Source organism: Hydra vulgaris, chromosome 09 (assembly GCF_038396675.1).
Source record: "Hydra vulgaris chromosome 09, alternate assembly HydraT2T_AEP".
Lineage (NCBI taxonomy): Eukaryota > Metazoa > Cnidaria > Hydrozoa > Anthoathecata > Hydridae > Hydra > Hydra vulgaris.
Window position 1 is genome coordinate 32,917,605 of NC_088928.1, and position 16,594 is coordinate 32,934,198.

Below are 16,594 nucleotides of genomic sequence, written 5' to 3' on the forward strand. Positions count from 1 at the left end.
AATTAAAAAAATTAATTTTTTTGGTTTTCTTTCCTAAACGTTTTTTTATTTTTAAACAAAATTTAATTTTAAATAAATGGCTGCATCAAAAACGCAAGTTAAATCGCAGTGATTATTCTTTAATAAACGATATATAAGCAATTTTAATAAATGATGTTTGGAAAAAATTTTTTTGCTTTCACAACAAAATTGCTAATAAAATAATAAACTTTTAATAAATGAATTAAATAAACTACATAATTTTTTTATTTGTTCCTCTCTAATTTTTTTTAAATAAAAAATCATTTTTAGTTGCAAAGCTGCAATTATAAATTTAAGAAAAAATCATTTAAAAATACAAAAACTTAACATATTTTAATTTTTTTATGCAAATGTAGAGAAAAGAAAGAAGTTTTGTTAATATCAAACATTTTTAAAAATGTAATACTATATTTTATTATTTAACATCAAAAAAAAAACAAAAACAAAAACATTTAACTCGTTTTGTGGTAATTAATATTATTGCAGTAGTTAAAAAAAATTAATGTCTTGACGAATTAAAAAAATAAAGAGAATTTTATAACGTTAAATTCACATGTACATATATATATATATATATATATATATATATATATATATATATATATATATATATATATATATATATATATATATATATATATATATATATGTATGTATATATAGAACCCTTAGATGTTGTCCGAAAGTTTTTTCCATATTTTGTTGACAAAAAGTAAAAATTAAAATGCAAGAGCGGAATTTTTTTTTTTTAATAATGATAGACTGCCTGCCCCAACCAAACCCTCAGTCGATGTAGCAGCACTCCCTTGCGGGTCAGGCTAATTGTCAGTCGATGTAGCAGCACTCCCTTGCGAGTCAGGCTATTTGTCAGTCGATGTAGCAGCACTCCCTTGCGAGTCAGGCTATTTGTCAGTCGATGTAGCAGCACTCCCTTGCGAGTCAGGCTATAAGATAGTCGATGTAGCAACACTCCGCGCATGATTTACAGTAAAAAAAATAAAAATAAAAACATTTTATTAAAAAAATAAAAATAAAAACATTTTATTAAAAAAAATTAAAATAAAAACATTGTTTATATTGTTAAAAACATTCAAAATGTTTTAAAAACATTCAGAATGTTTTTAAAAACATTCTGGTCAATTAAATTTGCGTTTTTGTGGTTTTTTTAAAAAACGATTAATTTGTAATTAAATTAATGGTTTTTACTTTCGTCCAACACGGAAATGTTGGACGAAAGTCAAAAGTAATTAAAAGTGACGTATGTGTTGGCGTAAGAATCACTTTTTTCCTTCCGCTTTTCCCAAAGCCAACAAACTATAGATCTATGTAACTATATATATATATATATATATATATATATATATATATATATATATATATATATATATATATATATATATACATATATGTATGTATATATATATATATATATATGTATATATATATATATATATATATATATATATATATATATATATATACATATGTATATATATATATATATATATATATATATATATATATATATATATATATATATATATATATATATATACATATGTATATATATATATACATAATAATAATCCAAAAGTTTAAAGACGTTGGATTTCAAATAGACATAAAAACAAATCTTAAATCAGTTAACTTCCTTGATGTAACTTTTAATTTAGCCCAAAACACCCATAAGCCTTTCAAAAAACCCAACGATAATCTTCATTATATCAACATATCTTCTAATCACCCACCACAAAATATTAAACACTTACCTACTTCAATATCAAAAAGACTATCACAAAATTCCTCCTGCGAAGTTATATTTAATCAATCTAAAAACAAAAATGAACAAGCACTAAAAAATAGCGGATACAAAAACTACTCCCTCAAATATCAGATAAAACAAAAAACACCCCAAAAAAATCATAAACGTAATATCATATGGTTCAACCCCCCATTTAATAAAAACATCTCCACAAATGTTGCAAAAATGTTCTTGTATTAACTAGAAAAAAACTTCCCTAAGACACACAAACTTCACAAAATCTTAAACAGAAACACTGTAAAGGTAAGCTACAGTTGCACTGAAAATATAGAAAAAATTATAAAAAACAACAACAAAAAAACTATCTTCCCAAGAATTAAAAATAATGATCCAAAATGCAACTGTCGAAACAAAGCAGAATGCCCCCTGAATGGTAAGTGCAAATCCACAAATATTATATATAAATGCATCATTGCAGCAAAAAACCAACCCAGCAAAGTTTATATAGGATTAACGGAAGGTGAGTGGAAAACCAGATACAACAACCACAAATCATCATTCAACAATATTAAATACAAAAATTCTACCCTATCAAACTATGTCTGGGATTTAAAAAACAATTTTAATGAAACCCCTATGCTAACATGGTCTATTCTCAAATCAGTACCCCCCCTACTCGAATATTTCCAAAAGATGCCCACTATGTCTGTATGAGAAATTTGCTATTATATCGTATCCAAAACCTGAAGAACTGTTAAATAAGAGAACCGAAATTATATCAAAGTGCCGCCACAAAAATAAATTCTTATTAAAAAATTACAAAGCTCGCTACAAACCTCACTAACAACTAGAAATAAAAATAACTATACTAATCTGCTCCATATATCTCTAGGCTAACTAATAAATTACTCACATACACAGCTTTTGTAATAATTTTTATAATATTATGTATATTTTTATATCAATTTTAATTCTTATTTTCTTATTTTTATTTTCTTATTTAATACACAAATAATACAAATTAACACCTAAAAAATATTTTAAACAACATTAAACATAAAACTATTTCACAATTATTAGCCAACTAAAAACAAATTAATAATATTATTAACCTAACTACTAATCAATTTCCATCCCGTAATGATCTAAAATACAAATATAAACCATAATGTCCACTAAACAAATCGTAGCAAAATTAAACTTTTACTACTTGCCTGATGATTGTGATAACACATAAAACTCAGAGTTGCAATATTAAATTATATTATAAACATAAGCATTTAGCTAATTCCTGGTACTGCGGGTAACAGTAACATATATACTATATAAATACATATATATATACATACATATATATATATATATATATATATATATATATATATATATATATATATATATATATATATATATATATATATATATATTATCATTATAAATATTTCAAGACAATATTATCAATATAATACAATGTAAATAAGCAAGCAAATAGTCTTTTAATGATTCAGTTAAATTGAAATAAGCTTTTTTTTTAAACTGAAGGAGAATATAACTTTTAATAACATATTCTTGTTTAGTTTCACAAAAAATCTCTAATGACTTTTTTATTTGATTACAACATCCAACAGTTAATGTTCCTTAAAGTAGAAAAATCTTTTCCACATACACCTGCAATCTACTCTGCTCGCTTTTGTTTTCAAAAGAGCAGGTTGTTACTTGCATCATCACCCTTTATGTCTTTATGTCCAAATATTTTAATAATTGGCTTGCAACAGTGACATTTTCTTGGTTATTAATAATTCCTTTATTTGAAAGAATTTTATTTGACAAGAATTTAAAGCGCTTTATATCAGCAGATTCACATCAGATCCATTTGACTCAGCATCTTCTTGTAATTCAGGCTCATCTCCATACTTGTTGTATATATCTTTGCTGCATGGAGCCAGGTGTTCATTTCCAGTGTAAGAATAAAGCCAGCAATTATTAGATCTAACAAACAACAAATGAAAGAGGATTAAAAAAATCATTATTTATTAATCTTTCATTTATTAAAAATGAAAGTAAATTTAGAGTTAATTAAACTTACAAAAACAAATTATATATCAAGACATTAACAAAAATGCTTTTTTATTTTTAACGCTTTTTTATTTTTATCGCAAAGGAAAGTTCCGGCTTGTTGATTTTTTCCTTCAAATTAAATCTGGTCTAATTAAAGTGTTTAACTTTGGTGCCAATAAAAATATTAAACTCTTGGAATTAGAAAAAATTAGGTTGGAAATAACTTGCCAGGCTCAATCTTTTAGAAGTTGGCAAAATAAATTTGATACAAAGGTCTTACCATAAAACATAGAAACAAGGTCGGCAATTTTTTGTCTACCTCAAACATTTTTAGGTTGGCAGTTAGGTCGGCATTGCCAAATACATACCTTAATTTCAAGGGCTGAGTATTCTTGTTAAAATTAAAGTATATTTTAATGTTTGGGTGTTGGGTTTTGCCTTTTTTAGTATGTTAAGTATAAAAAAAGTTTTTTAAAAAAAAAGAACTTCAATGATAACTTGCTAATATAGTATTAATAATAGAATTTTTTTTTTAAACTATGAGTTGTCTTCAGAATACTCTGTTAGTTTAACAGAGATAAGTGAATACCGCTGCAGGTTTTTAAAAACAAGTTGCTCTAATAAAATTTAAAAACCAAAAATATTATTATTTTTAGGATTGAAAAGATTGAAAGTGAAAAATATACAAATAAATTTGTCAGTGAAAATAATATACTGTTTTTTTAAAAAAAAAAAATAATAATAATAATTGTTTAAAAAAGCCAGATCAAAATTTAGTTACATTTTTTATTTTGTCAAAAGTGATATTTGAGAACTGAAATGCTTCTTTAACTAAAATAAAGCAAAAAAGCTTGTGTTTAAATTAAATCCTTTGATATTCATATGATTATGTTGGCCACTTGATTATTTTACATTCAAAGCAATCTCCTGTTGTCTGAATCTTTGTTTTTCCACTATCTGTGGAAGATGAAGAATCAATTTTATCAATTTTACGTTTCGAAAATTGTTTTTCTGCATCTCTTTTTTTATTTCTTCCAAATCAATTTTGTGTTTGTCTTTATGTTTTTTCTGATTATGTGCTACCAAGTTGCTGGCCTTTTTTCCAGCTAGAGTTGTACCACCCTCACCCTCATTATTTTTGTCTTGAACTACGCATATGGATGTATCAGTTTTTTTTATTGTAAATAAAAAATTTATGATTTCTGATGCTGATATGTTTCTGATGCTGATATTTAATTTAATTTCAGTTTTCATTTTTCAGATAACTGCTGATTTCAGTTTTCATTCACATTCAAATAATCAATTATTTTTACTTCTAATTTTTCCTAACATTAATGAAAATGTCACTGATATATATATATATATATATATATATATATATATATATATATATATATATATATATATATATATATATATATGAGTTTTATAATGGTTTCTTTTTTTATTAGGGAAAGCTTGAGTTGATAACAGGAGTGACAGCTCTTTATATGGAGTTAGAGCTATACAACAACAAAACATTTATTTCGAGCTTAGATGATAGTAAAATGCTTGGATATTATTCTCCAGAAAACAATTGGATACTTCATGTTAGTTTTTATTTAATGAAAATGTGTTTGTCATTACAGAAAAAAATTGAATTTGAATGACTTCATTATATCTTCAGCACAAATGTAGTTCTAAATATTTTCGTCATAATATTTTCCTAATCGTAACAGTTTTTTTATAATAATAATTTGTATTTTAACTTTATATTTTTTTCTATTTAACATGATCTATAATAACAACATATAATAATGATGCAATGACCAATAATGGTAAACATATTTTACAGGTAATTGATAAAAATCCAAATAGTAAAGTTGGAGAATTTGATGACTTGTCAAAAGTTGAAAAATATGAACTTAAAGAAGAGGAGTATGATAAAAGAGAAGGTTAAAGTTTTATATATAACATACATATATATGTTTTTCACAATTTAAAATTTTTAATGCCAAGTTATAAAAGAGAAAAATAAAAAATTATAAAAAAAACAAAATGTTTTTTTATTATTTTACTATTTCAGTTGATATTATAAATGGCATTTTCATATAGGGTTAAGCATGGAAAGTTATTTGTGATAAAAAAAATCAACAACTTTTTTTCAGTTTTTAACACATAACATTTCACAACATTCATCAAATAAGCTTAAATTTTTACCAAATGTTCTTTATACTATTTCAATTCCAAATACAAACCACAAAAATTGTTAAATTTAGCGATTAGTTAAATTTAATTGTTTTTTTTTTGTTTTTTATTTTTGAAAAGACCTTCATGCCAAGATTAGAAACTGTATCACCTCCCGCAATTAAATCAAGTTTTTGCAAACAAAAGCAGAATTAACAGCCTAAAGATTTTTGAAATTTAATCATGGATGTTTCAAGGTGGACATACAGCTTCTTGTTTTTTTTTTTTAAGTTTTTCTAAGTTAGTACTGCTAAAACTTATGTTAATAAGTTAGTAACTTGTGTTAATAAGTTAGTAACTTATGTAACTTTTAAAACTTTAGAGATAATTTTGTTTTATAAAAAGATTAAAAACATTTATCAAAATAATTCAAATGTTTAATTATCCAATAAATGCGCAAAATTTATGATTTTTGCTATTTCAATAATTTTGACATTTTATCAAAAATAATCTGAAAACTTATATTTTTGATATTTAAAAACATTTTAAGATTAATTTATAAGCCATAAAAAATTTTACTTAAACCTAATATGAAAAGCTTCAGAGATTAAAAGTCAAACAAAAAAAAAAAATCAAAAAAAGGTATTCAAGATGATGTTTTTAAAAAAGGTTAATCTGGAAATTGATTTCTACATAGTAGTTTTTACAAACTTATTTATTTAAGCTTTGTTGGTTTGGTACTACCCAGGCCAATGGCCTTGCTAACTTTTGACTGTAAATTTTTAATATGGGAAGCCAAGATAATTTTTTTTCAACATCACTAAAAACTTTATTTGTTTTTTCTTGTTTATTTGTTTACTATTTAATGATAGATGTGGTAATTTTAGGGAAATTAAACGTTTAGGTTATCTTCAATTTTTCTATGAATTAAGATATACTTTCACTAAAAACATAATTTCACTTAATGACACATAATGTCACTTTATCTTACCTTCAATCATAATATTTTTTAATTTGGATGAACAAAATTATTCTAATTAAAAACTTTTATATATATATATATTACTAAGCTTATATATATATCACTAAAAATTGTTTAATAAATAGTTTTCCAATGAAACTAAATTATATATATATATATATATATATATATATATATATATATATATATATATATATATATATGTATATATATATATATATATATATATATATATATATATATATATATATATATATATATTCATATATATTTGAATGTAGACATCATGTATGAGAGTATGTAAATTATTATTTTATAAACATCAATAAATACAAATTTCTCTTGATACTAAATTTATTTTTTTAAAGAAGTTTTTGCTGGATTGTTGTGACCTGTGGTTTCAGCTTAAAAATTTTTTGTTTGTTTTTATTTATATCATCTCCATAAGCTTTCTTCTTATGGTGTACCTGGCAACATCTTTAAGACTATTGAATTTTTCCTTTCCAATCGTTGTATAAAAGTTGTGAATGGAAAGCACTCTTCTTCTTATTCTGTAACTTCAGGGGTTCTTCAAGGTTCTATCCTTGGCCCTATACTCTTTTTAGTTTATATTAACGATATTCTCACACCTAAGGTGGCATTGTTTGTTGATGATACTACCATTTATTCTTGTCGTGATAAGAAGCCAACACTCTCTGATTGCTTGGAGGGAGCATTTGAGCTTTAAAAGGATCTCACTTCTACTACAGCATGGGGCTCACAGTGGCTGGTGAACTTCAATATAGATTCAAAACTCAATTTTTTTTTAGCCAATCGTTATCGCAATAATTTAGATCTTCCTATATTTATGAATGGTGATGTACTCGATGAGTCATCTACCATTCACCTTCTAAGATTAACTTATACTTCCGATCTTTCTTGGAAACCGTATATCAAATCCATTACAAAATTAGCATTTGCTAAGGTTGCATCTCTTTATCGAACTCGACACTTTCTTACTTCGGATTCTATTCTCTATCTCTATAAATCTCAAATCCAGCCTTGTATAGAATACTGTTGCCATATCTGGGGCAGATCTTCTGATGATGCCCTTTCTCTTTTAGACAAGGTGCAAAAGCACATTATAAACATAGTTGGACCTGCTCTTGCAGCCAACCTCCAACCATTATCACATCGTCGCAATGTTGCTTCTCTTTCTCTTTTCTACAAATACTATAATGGGCATTGCTCTAAAGAGCTAGCGTCTCTTGTGCCATCTACTAAAATTCATTATCGTGTTACTCGTCATTCAATTAAGTGTTATCCTTTTTCTGTGACTGTTCCTAAGTGCTCCAAAAACTCTTATTCACCTAGTTTTTTTCCTCGAACATCAGTTTTTTGGACTTCGCTCCCTTCATCTTGCTTTCCTGATTCATATAATTTGCAATCCTTTAAGTCGTCTGTCAATCGTTATTTTGCTCTACAATCTTCATCTTTTCTCTTTCAGTAACTTCCAACTTTAATTAGTGGTTGCTTGCAGCCTTGTTGGAAGCAAAGATGTTTAAAAAAAAAAAATCATATTTTTAAAACGGCAGTTCTATTTTATGTCAATGGGATAGTTTCATCTTTTTCTGACGTAAGTAAGCCAGAAATAGTGTCCAAAATTTTGTTGATACATATTGTCCCTCATCTAAATTGATACCATTTTGTTGAGGGGCACATTGGTGGTACTGTATTTCAATAAAACAGAACGATCTGCATCAAGTTATTACAGAAATAAAACAGAACAATCTGCATTAGCCACACACATGAGACATTGTGCAGAACAAATTAACTGGCACAGTTGCAGAACTCTAAAAGTTGATGCTAAAAAGTTAATTAAGAAAGTTTGTGAGGCACTTGAAATAGAGTACCACCAATATGCCCCTCAACAAAATGGTATCAATTTAGATTTAAGCTGAAGATGTTGGTCACAACAATCCAGCAAAAATTTCTTTTAAAAAATAAATTTAGTATTAAGATGAACTCGTTTTTATTGATGTTTATAAAATTATATATATATGTATATATATATATATATATATATATATATATATATATATATATATATATATATATATATATATATATATATATATATATATATATATATGTAGGGATAAACAATGGATAAAAGTGCACAACACTATAAAATCAGTGCCATTTCTACTCAAGTGCCTTAATCAAATCGGACACACCCAGCCCAACCTTCTACAAATCTACAGGTCTTACACTATTAACCACATGATATATAGTGCCCCAATTCTTACTTCTTGCAGTCTTGCAGCAAAAAAAAGAGATACAACATTTCCACAAAAATTCCTTGCACATCATCAGAGTTGATGCAACCAACTCGAGCTGTTTCAATATTTGTTTTAACATTGAGGAATTACTAGATAAGACCTGTATTAATATCCTTAAAAAGATCTTTGGTGATACAAACCATCCGATAACCACTAAATTACCTCGCAACAATAGCAGAAACTCCAACAGATTCCATTCGCTCTAAATACTGTAATCACTACTACCTATCAGCAATCCTTTATTCAAAAATATCTACGTATTCTTTGTGATGGTGTCAGTGACCTCTACCTCCCACCAAACATTGGCAGCTTTGCTGCCTTTTCAACTCGTAAATGATCAGTTTTTTTTCCTGCATTCTTAACTAACTTTTACTCATTATTTAACAATAGATAAAATTGTACAATTCATTATTTGTAATGCTAATCAATTTTGTGTGTGTGTGTGTGTGTGTGTGTGTGTGTGTGTGTGTGTGTGTGTGTGTGAGTGTGTGTGTGTTTCGAAACCGAAATTTTAGCAAATATTTTACCGAAACCAATACTGAAATTTTGGCAAGTTAAAATTTATTTTATGAGAAAAAATTTTTTAAAAATGCAATTTTACATTTGTTGTTTTCTATACTCGTATAATGTTAACATTAATTACATATGTATTCCAAATTGAGGTTTAATATATAAGTCGGCAATATAAGTTAATAGCAAAATTTAACAACTGGCAGATTTTCTCTGCAAAACAAGATTTTTTTGAGATATTTTGTGAAAATTCTCAATACTTTTGTGAAAATTCTAAAAAATAACTGTTTTTCTAAATTAGATATATATCGGTTTTTGGTATGTTTTTCAACCAAAATTTCGGTTTTTACCAAATTAATAAAAAGTACTGAAATTTCGTTCGAAACTAATACTAAAACAGATTTTCGGTCAATCACTAATATATATATATACAACCCTTGGAATTAGGGTCAGCATTCAGCAATGCCAAAGTAACTGCCGACATCGAAAGAGGTTGGCAATTTTTTGCCAACCTCTTTCGATGTTTTATGGTATGGACATTTGTAAAAGTATTTGAATGAAAAAAAACATGACTTTTTTATAGTACTTTAAGTTTCATGCCATTTGGCAATCATTAAAATAAAAACCGTTATAAAAATACAAATTTGTGTTGCAACAAGATTAAATGTCAGCTTTCACATCAAACGGGAATTTATTTAACAGGTATTGAAATGTGATAGTAAAAACTTATATCTATGTCAATGAGACTATTTTATTTTTTGTGTTTAACAAAGGTTCTTAATTGTATGCCAAAATAAAATATTTCTCATTTACGCATTTACATTTAAGATTACATCTTTTTGAGGTTGGGTTATAGAGTTGACATTTTTTGATTATCAGTATAATGCTTCTTTAAGTTTCCGAATTTCCTCAGAAAATTCGTTTTTATGCCTGACTAAGTTAAAAGATTTTATGTGGTTTGCAAACCTGATCTTAAAGGAGTTTTTACTTATATCAACATAAGATTTCTTAGTGTGATTGATGTTAGGTTGTGATTGAGTAGCCCTATAAACAATATTTTTAGGTAAGCATTGATTTTCTAAAGAACGCATAGTTTTATTTATACAGTTGCAGTTTCTAATATTATCGATATTTATATTGTGCAAAATGTGTCTGTTGTGTGGCTTGATACTAGTACTTATATTTCATGTGCAGCTGTAACTTATTTTTGTGTAAAAGTCTTGTAAAGCTTGTGGTGCACTAGAAAATGTAAAGTTTTCAGTAAGTTTAGATTAAGGTGATAATTGGATATTGCTGTCATGTCCAGACTTTATTAGGGCTTCTTTTTGAATTTTGAGGAGCAAAGCTTTTAAAAAGTATTTTGCATGAAGAGTTTGATTATAATCTTTGTTCAATAAAGGTCGGCAGCTGTTTTAAAATACTTGGTGGGTGATTAGAGCTGGCATGGATATAGTTTAACAAACTTTCAGGTTTATGGAAAGGTTTGAAGCTGCAGTCGCTAAAGTTTAGTGTAATATCAAGGTAATTCACTCTTTTTATGTTACATTGAATAGAAGTATAAAGGACAGCTAGCATTTTTAATCACGGCTAACCTATCACCTCTATACAGCCCAAAATCAAACTGATGAATCAAATATTTGTGCTCGCTAACGATAGTAATATACTGTTCAGCAAAGCAAATAGAAGCTTTTCTTTTATAGAAGTAAGAAGCTTTTCTTTTATAGAAGATAAAAGTCAACAATGTCAAAAATGAGAAATTTATAAAAATAATTGTTTTTGATATTCTTGAACCATTATAATTACCTTCAATTTTTTTAAACAAATATTTTTTTACCGTTTACTAAAAAATATTAAAATAACAAATAAGTATAAAAAGGATTTAATGCATATATATTCAACCCTCGGAATTAGGAAAAATAAGTTTGGCAATAATTTTAATAATGATAATAACCTCAATCTTTTAGAGGTCAGCATCAGGTTGGCACAAAAAAATTTGTACAAAGGTCTTATTATAAAACATAAAAACAAGGTCAGCATTGCCAAATGCTGACCCTTATTTCGAGGGCTATATTGTGCCAGTAGATTTGCAACAAATTGCTCACCTAATAAGCACAACTGCTGTATTAGAATAATCAATGCTTTTAGCAGCCCACATTTCACTTGTTCTAACATTTTCACTATTAAATAAAGATAAACCATCCTGGCTATCTAAAGTCTTACATTCCTTTAACAATAATTTCTACATTTTTTAATCTATTCTTAACATAATATGCAAAAGAGGAAGCTTTACATTTTCTAAAGTTAATGCCGGAAAAATCACAGAAACAATAGTTATATGATAAAACCTACCTAGAGTTTCCACTAATGTCTTCACACAAGTTTCCACCATGTCTTTACACAAGTTTCCACCATGATTTCACACAAGTTTGCATTGTAAGCCATATAAAGCAATAGGGTTTGATAAGCCAAAATTGCACAGTGGTCAGTTGAAGGGAAGACAGTGCTTAAGTCTGAGTTTGATGATGTACCTGATAAACAAAAGTTAGTGAATGCAATGCTTGGTGTTATTTTCTTAAAGTAGACATCAGTTTAGTTCCAGAAAGGTTTGACATGATCCTGGGACAATTTTTTTTGCCTAAACCTACTTCCTCTAGGGTGTAATAAAATGTATGTATTTATAATTATATTTTTGTAGGTTCAGCTTATAATTTAATTTTTATTTAAAGATAGTGTCAGAAATTTTATGAAGAAAAATAAGATGGGGAAATTCTCAGAGGCTGCAAAAGAAGCAGAAGTTCGAGAAGCAGAAGTAGAAAAAGAAGAAGAGGCAAAGGGAAAAACATTCAAAATAAATGATCGTTGTGAAGTCTCAATAAAAAACTTTCCGAAACAACGAGGGATGATCATGTATCTAGGTAAAATCAAGAGATTATACTTAAAATAAATAAAAAGTTAGTTTTTTACAAGTTTTTAAAAATTTAAATTTGTTATATTTTTATTAAATATGAAATAAGTTTTTACAATTTTAATTCTAATTTTTAGGTGAAGTTAAATTTAATAAGGGTTTTTGGGTTGGTGTAAAGTATGATGAACCACTGGGCAAGCATGATGGAAGGTTTCTTTTTATATTTTAGTATTTTAGTTTTGATATAAAAGTCATAATATTAGTTTACTTATTTTTTATCTGTTTTTAAAAATAACCTATAATTATTAGTTATTGGTTATTTTTTTATCTATAAGTTATTTTTTTTTAAATGCCAGCAGCTTTCATTAGCCAATATTGATAAAGTGTAAGATTTCTATTAGGTTATAAAAGCAAATTAAATCATGCTATAAAATGTAATTCTTCCCATAGAAAATAACATTTTGTATTTACAATTGTTGTAGTGGTAGAGTGCTTGCTTTGTAAGAATTTCTGAATTCAAATCCCACCATATCTTTTGCATATCTTTTAATTGTTTACTTGATTGTTTGAACAAAAACTGTTTGTTAATGAATTTAATTTTAAATTACTTGTACTAAAATGTAAATTCAAATATATTTAAAAATAAATACAAAACAGAGATTGTGGTGCCTTGCTTTCCCCTATATGAATAAATAGATTTTGCAGTAAAACAGCTCCAACTATTTTACAAACACAAAATTACGTAAAACTATTGAAATTTAAGCAATAAATTTACACCAATTCAATAAATGTTACAATATTGAGGAACTTATTAATAAAAATATAAATTTAATATAAAAGTGACAATAAAAAATTCCTAATGAAAAAAGTGAAAATTTATTGATTCTAACACACAGTGCTATCCTTAAAAAACTATAAAAGATTTAAACAAATACTCCTGCCCTGATTGCAGATAAAATTGTGCAAACCATAGATAATGAAAATATAATAACTAATGAAAGGGACTCTACATCTAAAAAATCAAATCATTTCAATACTTAACTCAGTGCTTTAGGTTTTGATTGAACATAACATTCATAATCAAATTAAAAATAAAATGAATATGGAAAACCTTTTTTAAATCAAAAAAAGTATTTTTTTTATAGATGTTTTTGTTAACAAAAGTTATCTCTCATCAAAATGCTATCTCTTGATAATTGACTTTCATTGGTACTAAAATTGTTTGCTCCAAGTTATATTCAAAAAAAAATGAAATTATCATGATAAATTTAAATCTTTATTCAGTGTAAAATCATAGAACTTTGGTTTGTAATGTTGTAAATTATTGATTTTTTGAATCCTGATTTTTTGAAGTCCTGTGTGTTTCAAAAATAGTTATGAATAGCCTTTTTTTTTATGTATAATACTTAAATATACATAAATTGTTAGAAAAATTTATTTGAATTATTAGAAAACTGTTAGAAAGTACAGTGTGTGGCCAAATTATTAGTGACACTTAAATTTTTTACTAATTTTTAAATTTAAACTACTTAAATGATTAAATACGTATCTTGTAGTTATTTTTTATTGTTTTTATCATTAGAGAGCTTTATTAAGAATATAAAACAACATAATTACTTATTCATAGCTATTTATTTTTTTATAAAAAGTTTTAAAATAACAAATAAGGTAATAATCCTAATATTTTGTAATGCAACCATTTGCTACAACAATGGCTCTTAGGCATCAGGGTATGCTTTCTATGCAGATATTTGCATTGTCCTGGAGATTGGGGTTGTTATACCACTCTCTAATAAGAATTCTATCAATTACTGCTTGGTAGTGATGATCTCTTTGGCTAATTCCTGTTGTGTGGGTTTATGTCAAATTAATTCCATGGCCAAGGCAAAATGCGCACAATTTTTTCAGCTAGGAATACTGTAACACTCTTAACTTTTTGTCAAGGTGACGAGTCATGCATGAACATATACTCTTCATTACCAGGAACCATTCTTGGACCTGGTGTGCTTCATGGTCCCTCATGGTTCCCACAATGTAGAGGGAACTTGTACCCATGGCTGAGATCACAGACCACACTATTACACTCACAGGATGTTTAACCTTTTCCATAAGGCAGTCCTGGTGGAGTTTTTCTCCTGGGCAGCGTCAAACAAATGAGCTTTTGTCCACCAAGGTTTGAATTTTTGACTTGTCCAAGAAGCAGACCTATAAAATATTACAAGGATTTTTTAAGTTATAAAGCTATAATTTTTTAGAGTTCTTACAATATTATAAGTCAATTTTACTCTACTCCAGTCTTCAATAGTCATTTTCTGGTGTTTTTTAGCTCATACCAGTCGCTTTTTTTTCATGGCTTCAGTTAAGCATGGTTCTTTGGTTGGACGAAGAAACATTTACTTCTCTTCAGCCAACTTTCTCCAAACTGTCTTTTTAGAGATGTTGATTCCTTTATTTTCTTATCATTGTAGCTAGTTGAGCCACACTTTTTTTTCTGTTTTTAAGACAGATGTCTTTGATTTTATGTCACAACGTGGAGTAGTAAACTTTTTTCTGCCACTTCTGCTGATGGGGTCTGGTTCTAGGGGCACAATTGTATCAATTTTTCTTTTGATTAGGTTCACTACTGACTTTGAAACACTTGTAACTGCTGCTATCTTTCTCTGAGAATGTGTAGAATGAAGAAGTAAGGTTTTTACATCCCTACATTTTCTTGGAGTTAAGTCTGAAGGCTTGCCTAAACTAAAAAAATTAATGAGAGGTAAGAATGCTTATGAATCAGGATTTATCCATTAAAGTTAGCAAAAGTTATGAATTAACCATAACTAATTAAATTATTAAGCAGTACTTCTGTTTCAATAGTCCTTAACTCAAAAAACTTGCAAAAAATTGTTCCAAAAATGAATAATTGCACTCAATTTTGAACTAACTCCAACCACATTTTTTAACAATTGACAGCTATATGAGTAATAAGCTAACTTTTTGACAGATATGGTGAACTGAAAGTATTGCCACTATTTAAAAACAGTAATAATGGTATCAGTAACTAAAATACACAAGAAAAGTTATTTAATGACAATATGTTTGCTTGCAAAATTTGTTTAAACTTTAAAATTACAAAAAAAGTAAAGTGTCACTAATAGTTTTGTCACCCTCTGTATATATTGTTAAAAAGTATATACTGTTAAAACCAATGACAATTCTCATAAGGTAGAAATCATTTGTCTAAATAAAATGTCCTGACAGTGTTAATTATAGAGGCAAAAACAGTCTGCTAGTATTGTTCCAGAGGAGAATGTCAGATGGAAATATGAAAAATTATAAATAGTATAATTATGCTAGTATAATTGTTGCAATATTAAGCATTAACATTTTTATTTATTAATTTTCATACACCGCTGGAATTTAAAAAATTTAAAAAAAGATCCCATCAATACACAATTCGTCATGATTTAAAAAAGAATAATACCACCATAAAATAACATTTGATAATCTTTTTTTTTTGGTATTACATTTTCATTGAAATACTAATCATAATGATTATCAAATATGAATTCAAATTGATAATCATTTTTAATAAAATCAAAGTTTTAGGATTCAAAAAAGTATAAGCTTAGTTAAATGTACATAGAAATAGAAAGGATATCATGTGCTTTTTAAATGATCTATATTTTAAGTGTTAGAAAAAATTAAACACTTAAAATATAGAATAATAAATATATAATAATATCTACATCAGTAAGAATATATATATATACATACATACATACATACATACATACATACATACATACATACATACATACATACATACATACATACATAATACATATATATATATATATATATATATATATATATATATATATATA

General features: G+C 26.7%; 1 protein-coding gene and 1 long non-coding RNA gene across 3 annotated transcripts in view; one reads left to right on the plus strand and one right to left on the minus strand.

The window, feature by feature from the left end:
• LOC100214827 (tubulin-folding cofactor B) overlaps positions 1–16,594 on the plus strand; it is a 44,283-nt gene that overhangs the window by 15,606 nt on the left and 12,083 nt on the right. For both annotated transcript variants that reach the window (XM_065805423.1, XM_065805422.1), the window contains 4 exons: positions 5,293–5,430; positions 5,676–5,775; positions 12,547–12,735; positions 12,863–12,935. In XM_065805423.1, coding sequence (XP_065661495.1) covers positions 5,293–5,430; positions 5,676–5,775; positions 12,547–12,735; positions 12,863–12,935 — 500 coding nt within the window. The remainder of the gene's footprint in view (positions 1–5,292; positions 5,431–5,675; positions 5,776–12,546; positions 12,736–12,862; positions 12,936–16,594) is intronic.
• LOC136084737 (uncharacterized) lies at positions 3,275–13,502 on the minus strand. The gene is made up of 3 exons (XR_010640813.1): positions 13,197–13,502; positions 12,170–12,348; positions 3,275–3,772 (listed from the first exon to the last, which is right to left on the minus strand). It is a non-coding gene; the product is annotated as an uncharacterized LOC136084737 (long non-coding RNA).